This window comes from Nicotiana tomentosiformis, chromosome 12, assembly GCF_000390325.3.
Source record: "Nicotiana tomentosiformis chromosome 12, ASM39032v3, whole genome shotgun sequence".
NCBI lineage: Eukaryota > Viridiplantae > Streptophyta > Magnoliopsida > Solanales > Solanaceae > Nicotiana > Nicotiana tomentosiformis.
In genome coordinates, this window is record NC_090823.1 from 58,316,789 (window position 1) to 58,327,134 (window position 10,346).

Below are 10,346 nucleotides of genomic sequence, written 5' to 3' on the forward strand. Positions count from 1 at the left end.
TGCGGAACAATCATTGTTAAAGCAAATTCTTGTTATCTTTTTCAGTCTTCTTGAATAAAATCCGACCGTAAGGACACGACTGTCAATACTCAATATCTTAAAAGATGCCTCTTTGTACATGCTGAAATGGGCATCATCAGCAACTTCAGACACGAGCAAAATCCAGTTCTGGATAAAATGCTAGCAGCTTTAGATGTGTCAATTAGCAGGCTTCGGTGAAGCAACCAGGTGATCAAAAAGATACCTATTAGGCTATTACCACTTCTCCCCATTCACTAGGATGCAAAAGATAGAGGGAACAAGGTGATGCAAACTCCCTTATTAGACGTAACTATATCTCGTGTTAGCTTCCAGCATTGATTGAACTTTGAAGTGTTTTACGCATTTGCGACACAAATGCCGCCGGAACATTTTGCCACCTACATCATCTTAGGAATCCGTGGACCACTCTCAGCTTAACAAAAGAAGTCAGAAAAGCACTATTTACAACCCGTGAAGCATCAGGGTGTAATGGATGCATGCCTCCTAAAAATATCCAAGTTGTGTCAAATTATTGTTTTCTCTATTGATTTTCTTCCCTCATTGCTCTTAAAATAGGATTATCATCCTCCAGCATGTCATCTTCATCGAGTTCATCCAATCCATCTAGAAATGACTGGTTCACACTTTTACGAGATTGTCTCCTGTATTTCTTGGGCTCCAGCCGCGGTTCTGCTTGCACAACTCCCTTGTCTCCTACTTTGCACCTGTAAGAATGTCATAAGTAGATGTTTTTGTTTCTGATGGGGTTTGAAATGGTTTTCCATCAATGCCACAGATGAATATCGTTCACTATGCTTACCAGTTTAGGCAAAATGGACTAACAATAAGACTTAAAATCTATATCTATATATTATTATAAAAGCATGAATACAATGTCGGTTTACAAAAATAACCTTATAATATTAAGCATAATAACTCATAATAAAAGGACATAATCGAAATTCTAAATATTAGTCTTATAATCCTATTAGTTTTAGGATATAATACCACACGTTAGGAATCCTGCATGATTACCTTTAGGAATCCTATTAGTATAATTACTTTCGGGCTGTCTAATTCATATAAAATTGAACAAGTAAATATCTTTAGTCATGTAATTCTATTACTTTCAAGATATACTTCTTAAAAATTCCTATTACTAATTTAAATGGAAAACGTATTATAATATTCTATTACTAATTTAATTTGAGAATGTATTATATTGTCCAAATTCATTTAGAAAAAGGAGAGCCTGTATTATTATAAAATCATAAATACGATATTAATATATCAAAATAGACCTAAATTATTAAACGGGAGAACTCATAGAAAGAGTACATAACTGCAATAACCTATTTTTTGGACTACAATACATTCTATGCCAATTTTTAATATTTAAGATTTTAAAATTAATAAAATTGTCTATTAAATTCTTATTAAAAATATGTAGGAAGGTTTAATAAAATCAATTTCATAAGAATCCTCTGTATTGGCAATAAATTATCACTCTATAATGTCCAATACCAAAAAAAAGTAATATTAAATAGACTGCATAAAGAGTTGAAATTGAGAAAAAAAATACCCCTACGATAATATATTTTTATATTATATTTAAAATATTTTCTTACTAAAATAATAGTTTTTTAAATCAATTTTTTGTGTAATATTGAAAAATACCCAACTATTAAACAAAACTAAGAAAACATTTAAGAATATAAATGTGTGAGAAAGAGGGGAAAAAATGGTTGGTAAGAGTCAATACCATTAATATTAAGATCTGAATCAACATAGAATAAATTATTTTTTATGTTAAAACCAAATAATTAGATCTTTTAATTAATTATTTAGCAAGAGAATCCAATTCAATAAATTTTTAAATTCATCATATGAGTAAAATTCTTATTCAAGTTAAAATTAGGTTACATAAATTTATTCCATAAAAAGAGTGTTAGAACACAAAGTAAAAATGTTAGTATATTATTAAGAATCAAAATGCCATACAAGTGTCTGAGGAAGCATAATCAAAGCCAAAAACAAGAACAAGCTTTCAAGACTATATTATAAAGAGTCAACTCTCCTATTACGGGATTATTCTTTATAGATGCCTCCGGCGAATCGAAATAATATTTCTATGTCACGCATTACTTGTAAATATCATATCAAGAGGCATTGCACTTTTAGCAATAATAGCAAGTGGTGTACCAACAATGATTTTATTGTGAGGTCACCCACTATAGATTTGATATACCTCTTCAAACAACTTGAATAACCATCACAAATATATCAAAAAGCAGAGCAATAATGCTAAATTTATAAGGAAAGCAAAATTGATAATATGGGATGAAGCACTTATGGCTAAGTGTCAAACGATCAAAATAATTGCCCGGAGTTCTAGAGATATATTGGATATTAATGAACCATTTGGTGGAAAATTAATGGTTTGGGATGTGATTTATGTCGAGTACTACCAATAGTTCCAAAAATCGACAAAAGCAAAGACTGTAAAAGCTAGCTTGTCAAAGTTATACTTCTAGCCTCAAATGAAATAGATTCAACTAACAAAAAATATAAAGTAAGATCAGATACAGTATTCAGTGTCTTCTTGCTTCGCGTCGGAAACGAAGAAGAGCATCCAATAAAAGATGATTTGGTTCTTCCTAAACACTTGATTATCAATCCCAATAGTAATAGTAGTGCATTTAATAAGAGAAATATTTCTATCATTAGTTAAAACGCAATTTGTGCAAATCGCATGATAGAATTAAAAAGATATCTTAGCTAGCAGAAATAAATATGTTGATCAACTAAATAAAAGGCTGGTTGCAAAATTTTATAGTGAAAATAAAATATTTTTCTATTTTTGACTTAGCAGAAAATGATACCAATAATTACTACTAAAGAAGAGTACTTATACTTTAATACCAAATGACCTTCTACCAAACATGTTTGTCGTTAAGCTTATTATTTCTTACGTATGTTAGTGTCACCGTTTATATAATAGACTAAGTTAAAATTGATCTTCCATTGTATGTAAGTTGATTCTGAAGAAAAATATGCTCGTCATGCTACTGAAAAACTTAGATACGCCGAATAGTTTATATAATAGCACACAAATGGTATATAAAAGTTTTGACAATAACGTCATACATGCAAAAATTATGATACTGGTAAATGTGATTCTAAGTATATTCTTATCCCTGAATTCAACTTTTGTCTTCCGAAACTAAGGAATGTCCTTTTAAATTTGTGTGAAAATAATTTTTAGTATGTTTATGTTTTGCAAATATAATAAATAAAGCACAAGGACAAACATCCTAAATATTGGACTATATTTACCGCAATGTATTTTCTTGCATGAACAACTGTATGTTGCACTTTGAAGAGAGATATCAAGATCGACAACAAGAGTTCTGGTTAAGACAGAGCGACCAAAGCATTAGGAGAAAACATACACAAAAAAATATTGTCCACAAAGAAGTGTTCGTTAAGATACCATCACATTAAATACTTTTAAACTATAACACATAATTATCCAACTGACATGACAAAACTGATTATTTGTGTAAGTTTTGATAATGTCCTTTTATTTTAAATTCATGTATTATGCTAATGTAATAATAATTTTCGGCATTTAGATGATTGTTATATTATTATACATAAAATTCCTCTCATTAATTAAATTTTGCTGCTCCTTCATATAAATAAATATTTAAATCATCATGTGCCATTATTAACGTGCAACGCACGTTCATAGATACTAGTAAAATAAAATAAAATAATAAAGATTAGGAAGAGGAGCACAAGAAATCACAAAAAATAGTAGGCTAGTTAACTGAACTGCAATACTTAGTTTTACAGATACTCCGAAGGAAAACAGGTTTCCTTCCACGAATAAAGAGATGCAAATCAATGACAAGTTTAATCTACCAAGCACACACTTCACTGGGAAAAATGGCCTTTCAATATTTTACCATCTTTGATTAGGGGAGAACTGTAACCCTTATCATTGGATGATATGGTGTTATGATTATGTTGTAAAGAATATGGATTCTCATTTCTAGAGAATAATAATCCTAAAAAGGTGCTAATCAGCACTTCATTCTAGAAGCATCATGAGCAAGTATTAGAACTGCTACATATTAAAGGATGACGCAGGCAAATTTAGTCTTAGTGAGAGTTTCCTCAAATGGAAAAGCTTTACACAGCAAAAACGCCAATGACAAATTTGGCAACTAATCATAAGAATACTTGGTCACAGAAAAAGTATTGAAATACTATAGTTACATTTTAATTACAGAAACAGAAGGAACCAGATAACCATACATACATCTCTGATACTTGACCAATTCATAGTAGTTTTGACTTCTTACTTTGTGAAGAAAATTTCTAAGATGTACCTCTAGTTGTGTATGAACTGAATTGAATAAATATTGCATAGAAGTTCAGAGCTTTTCAGAACTTACCTAACATCACCCTCTCGTTTAGTTCCAATAGTCCTCAACTGAAACTCCTCCCTGATTTTAATTTCGTCAAGCAATTGAAGATAGTAGGGGTATCTCTCCCAATCGCCTTTTACAAGGCACCCCGGTTCACCAAGATGCAAGCAATTGTTGAATGCACACTTTGAAGGTTCGCCATCGTTAAGCATTTTGCGAATCTGAACTCAAAGTAATCAGATTGGAAATTACTAATGAAATTCGCATATATAGTTTGGTTCACATATTGTGCAACAAATACACAAAACTTAGAGAAGAAGCAGCGCCATCAGGACAAACCTCTGGAAAATGATGTGCAAGAGAATTTTTTGTCACTTTAATCAAACTAGGCTGGTTAAACCCTGGAGTATCAGCAAGATATCCTCCATCAGACAATGGAAGCAAGGACACATGCCTCGTTGTATGCTTTCCTCTGCCACTTCTTACTGACACTTCCCCAACACGCTGCTCTTCATACCACTTGCTCCCTAGAAGCTGCTAGTCATAATAAAGAAAAGGAAACAGTAAACTAAAGGTTTCTAAACAGAAGCAATAACATAATATAAAATGATGAAAAAAGGCCAAACGCACAGGATCAAACCAGTTTCCTTCTTCAACTGCACCAAGAATGTGCTTATTGCCTCTCAAAGCATTGATCAGGCTGGATTTTCCCACGCCGCTTGGACCAACAATGACGGATGTTTGTTCTCTCATAATAAACTGGAGTGTATCAAGTCCACGCTTTGACTCAATGCTGCAAAAGATTGGTTCATAACCCCAATTACGAAGCCTAGATTTCCATGCTTTTATTTCCTGCCAAAGTTGATCACCGGCTTTTAGATGTCTATTATGAAATGATCAGAAAATACAAACAAGAGGGAAGAAATAGTATCAAAACTAACTGAAGTACATAAAATAAAACAGTCAATACATGCTAGGACGTTACACAATCTTCTCAGTGAAAACATGTTTTTCATATGTATCCTCCCTTTGTATTCTCTTTTTATCTTTTTATGCTTCTCTCTTTTGTCCATTTGAGTCCACTCTTGGAAACTCTAACAGGCTGATATTCTATTTTTCACTTTGCATCCTCGCTTACAACAAAGGTAATTCCCATGCAAAGAGACATGTATTCCATAAATCCATATTTAAGAAATGGAAAATAAATCTAATGCCAAGCATCACAAACATTACTTGAGAAAATCAAAGAAGAAATGACAACAGACAAGTAAAAGGATGTGTACAAATTAACAGGTAATCGTTTAGTAGGAATCATCCCAAGGCATAGTGATGTGCTCATAATGGACCTGAATTGCAAAATTGATACATATAATTCATTTATTTAAACCAAACTAGTTTGGGATTGCGATGTAGTTGATTGAAATACTAATGTGTTCATCTAATCAGTAGATTACTTACAATTCAGAGGCAATCATTTAGAATCAATACAAAATTACTACCAAACAACTCAAATTATAACAACTACTACGCCTCAGTCTCAAATAAGTTTGGAGACGATGAATCCTCACTAATCACGTTACTCCAGTTAGATCATCTCATGCCAATATCATGCGGGTACAGATAAGAATATTAGAAGTTCTATATATTTTCTAAACATATAAATCTCTGAAAGGCTAAACCACTACTAGAAACATAAGACCTACAGTAAAAGTAGGAAGTATTAATTTCTTGTCAACTAATCAACACATAAATCAATACTACTTAAGCAGGTGAACTAAATATCATGTTCTAAGAATTATGACAAAACGCTATCATATAGCAGTATTTTTGTATTGCTAACCTCTTGAGAAACAAGTTCAGATTTATTCAAGGCAAGAGTGAGAGGAATTCCAGTGGATTCAGCTTCAACAAGGAACCTGGTGAGGGAGAATGACTCAACCTTCGGCTGATCCAATGAGAACAATACTAGCAAATGATCCACATTAGATACAGGAGGATCCAAAATCTCCGTCTTCCTCTGAAACACATTCTCAATAGCTCCTCGTCTATCCACCCAATCAATTGAACCTACCAATACCTTATCCCCTACCAATACTCTCCTCTTTATCTTCTTCAACACTGCCTTCACCACACACAACAACTCCACTCCTATTTCCCCTGAACCCTTCACGAACCTTCCAGAAGGTTCCGTACAAGTTTCTTGTGGAGGAAGTAACTGGACGATAACGCGCATGAAATTCGCTTGTGAAGAAGCGACGGTTCCGACGGCTTGGTCGTGAGAGAGGCGAGGCATGTTTTCGTGAGAGAGAATCGGTGCAAGAGTAGATAAATGCTTACTAATAGTCTCCCGAGCTTTGAGGAGATTTTTGTTCGGCTGTTGGAGCTTTCTTGAGAAATTGTTTGGGTTTTGATGCCGGCCGGCGGCGGCGGCCGCGGAGACGAAGCGGTGACGAGCCGCGGAGACGGCGAAAGGAAGCCGGAGAAGTGAAAACGAAGCTATCGTCATTTATGGAGAAGGATAAAAGGTGATGGCTTTAACGCTGAGAAGAAATGCGAGCAGCCATGAAATTTGAAGGTTTTGTAGTGTAGCTATGGAGAGTATTTGAGCAGAGTCCAGTGTTTTCCGCGTGTGAAGAGCAGTTGAGGAGAATGCAAAACGAGCTTGCCACGCGGCAGTATATTTTCGGATAATTTTTCCTCTTTTTGTTGGTTCTTTTTTTCTTTTTTCTTTTTTCTTTTAATTATAAGGAAAGGTCGAAGAAATGCAAGCTCTAAACTATGGCTGTCCAACAGAAGGGGATAAAATTATCGGGATAGGACGATATTTAATCGGGACGGTAGCGGTACGGGACAGGACGAAACGGGACGGGACAAACGGGATGAAACGGTAGGCCTATCCCGTCCAGCTAACAAACGGGACGGGACGGGACGGACGGTAGGCCCATCCCGTCCCGCTAACAAACGAGATGGGACGGAACGGGACGGGACGGGTTCGCAGGCCTTAAGTGCCGTTTTAAAAAAAAAACTATTTAAGCATTGAGTTTGGCAATGGCTATTCTTTTGACAATGACTAAGTTTTTAAAGTTTGCAACAACTAGTTTTTTGACTTATTTAATAAACTTAAAAATTAAACGAAAATTAGAAAACTAAGTAAAGAATTATAAAATATTAAAACAAAAGACTTGTAATGTAATATTTTACTAATTATAAATTTATAATAGAGTTATAATTTATTTAATATAATTTCAAGCTATTAAGTAACTAAGTAAGAGTGTAAGACAATTCATAAAAAAAATTCAACGCTTAGAGCCTTTTATTTTATTAATAGAACTTTCAAATCTCACATACAAATATAATTCTTTTGAAGAGCACCTAATCTACGCAGCCATCTTCTAGGAAGGGTTCTGTTTGAACTAGGCCTCTTAGTAGCCAATTACAAATTATCATACTAATATTTGTAAACTCCTATATAATTTCGTTGTGACTTATCTATAATTTCTCTCGGACATTGTTCTGAAATTGGCAATGTTGATTGATGTTCCATGAGTTCCATGCCGTTATCGCTCCCAGTGCTAAGTATCTCATTGTATTCCTCTTCTTCTTCCCTAGTGGTTAATTTTTCAAAACCAAGATTTCTTCTTTCTGAATTAATCCAATCTCTGAATAATACAGAAATCTCTAGGCTGTCTTCCGCTAATGAATGTCTATGATCTCCGATTTGAAATCTTGCCGCGCTAAAAGCACTCTCTGATGCTACTGATGATGCTTGAATAGTAAGGATATCTCGGACCATTATTGAAAGTGTTGGAAAAGTCTTGACACGCTCCCTCCACCATGCCAAAAGTTGTTCGTTGCCTTCTTCGTCTTTAATACTTACCAATCCTTGATTAAGATAAGAATCAAGTTCATCATCAATAGAGGAATCAAAACCTGTTATATCATCCATATCTTCCCATAGAACTTCTACTCTAGACTTAGAAGTAGAAGGAGCAGTTTCACCACTTGTTGTTTCCATAGATTTATATTTATCAAACATTGATCTAACGTAAGAATATATGTTAGCTTGGCAGTCTTCGAGAGATGGTTGTTCATTTTCTTGAATTGCTAAATTCTCATAATTTTCACGAACAAGTCCATTTGCACCTCTTAATTTTAAAGATGGGTTAAGTATAGTAGAAATTAAATAAACTTGGGAAATAGGGAAAAAATATTTTTTAAATTTTGTAATCATTTCATTAATGGCCGGTGCATAAGTTGGATTAGTTTTATACTTACCAAATACAACAAAAATTCCACAAATATACCATAATATTTGTGTAACAGTAGGATAATATATGCCAGAAAATTATTTTGTAGCATAATAAATTTTTTCTAAAAATTTATTAAGCTCTTTGATATGATCCCAATGAGAATCAACAATTTGATTAGTAGGGATACCATTATGCATATTAAATACCTTTTGTATAGGCACTCGATAATCATAAGCAACTTTAAGCATTTCATAAGTAGAATTTCACCTAGTACAAACATCTTTTGGAACTTTTCTATATGGAAGGTTAGCACTAGCACATTGTTGAGCAAATTCACGAATTCTACTTGAAACTCATCACTTGATAGTTGATAGTGAAAAAATAGAGAGAATAATATAGATAGAATGTAAGAGATTTGAGAGAGAATGATTGATTTTTGTGGGAAAAAATGAAGAAGGATGGGGGTATTTATAGTAGAAAATAGGGCCAAAGTATAATTTAATAAACTTAGGGGTTATATTAAAAGTTTGGAGGGGGGAGGGGATAAATAATTTTTTTTGGGGGGGGGGGAGGCCAATTATAGCCGTTTTTGGCCGTTTCCCAACGGCTAGAATTCCAAAAAAAAAGGACGCGGGACAGGCGGGATAGGAGGAAACGGGACGAAATGACCATCCCGTGTCTCGTTTAACATGGACCCATCCCATTTAGAATTAAGTAGGACGGGACAAGACAGGACAGGACGGGACGCGGGACGGAACGGCCCGTCCCATTGGACAGCCTTACTCTAAACCAAATGAAAGAACTTTGACAACTGGTGATACCTAACTTCATAACACATTAAGCAACCACCTTGATATGAAATTAGCTGAATACACAGACAAGCCTTAAACTTGCTCGATATTTTATTTAGACATTTAGGTGTAGTTTGATACATTAGATAAGGATAATAATTTTGGATGAAGTTTGGAATTAAATTTATTCTATATTTGATTTGAGATATTAGCTAATTTCGGAAAATATTTTACACTAAAATAATAAGATTAATTATCTCATATAGAATGTGGAGGATATCCCATCTTGTACTAGAGGCATTCCTACACTAAGGGTTGTACCTATTGAACATCTAAATTTAAATTAAATTGTGTCTGTTGAACATACATCGCTGGCATGGCACAATATATATAATACAATCTCCTCCAAGAGCGTGAAAAGCCTTAATAGTTTTTTTTTTACTTTTTAAATTTTTTGCTTGTCTCCTCCAACCTCAATCTGGCGCTACCATTTCCAACACCTTCGCCATCTTCGACCATCATCCACTTTCCTCCTTTATCCTCGTCATAATTGTCACCACTACCATCCAACTTTTCATTTTCTCTCTTTTCTCGCCATCACCAAATCTACCACAACCTACCACCACGTGCTCCTCTCTCCTCTTTCCTTCTATCACTAGCACCTTTAAGCCACTAATGTCATTAGCCAAAAATTTGACTGTGTTAACTAATTTGATTGGGGAAAGAATACAATGAATGAGGAAAATAACTCACATTCAATTTCAAGATTCGAACACATGCAACCAAATAACGTCTTCCTTAATTTCATGGTTAATAGAAACTCATTATTTTGAGTCAATTTCTTAATT

The 10,346-nt window shown here is 34.0% G+C and overlaps 1 protein-coding gene across 2 annotated transcripts; it reads right to left on the reverse strand.

Annotated features, from left to right (window-relative positions):
• Positions 1 to 304: 304 nt before the first annotated feature.
• LOC104121380 (small ribosomal subunit biogenesis GTPase RsgA 1, mitochondrial) lies at positions 305 to 7,129 on the reverse strand. 2 transcript variants are annotated; one of them, XM_009633362.4, is made up of 5 exons: positions 6,298 to 7,129; positions 5,088 to 5,309; positions 4,797 to 4,994; positions 4,485 to 4,678; positions 305 to 746 (listed from the first exon to the last, which is right to left on the reverse strand). In XM_009633362.4, exons 1-5 carry the CDS (start codon positions 6,961 to 6,963, stop codon positions 563 to 565), a joined length of 1,464 nt encoding a protein of 487 aa, XP_009631657.1. In that variant the 5' UTR covers positions 6,964 to 7,129; the 3' UTR covers positions 305 to 562. The 2 variants fall into 2 exon arrangements, with proteins under 2 accessions (XP_009631657.1, XP_009631658.1); XM_009633363.4 differs by having other exon boundaries at positions 4,797 to 4,991; positions 6,298 to 7,125.
• Between the last annotated feature and the right edge of the window lie 3,217 nt (positions 7,130 to 10,346).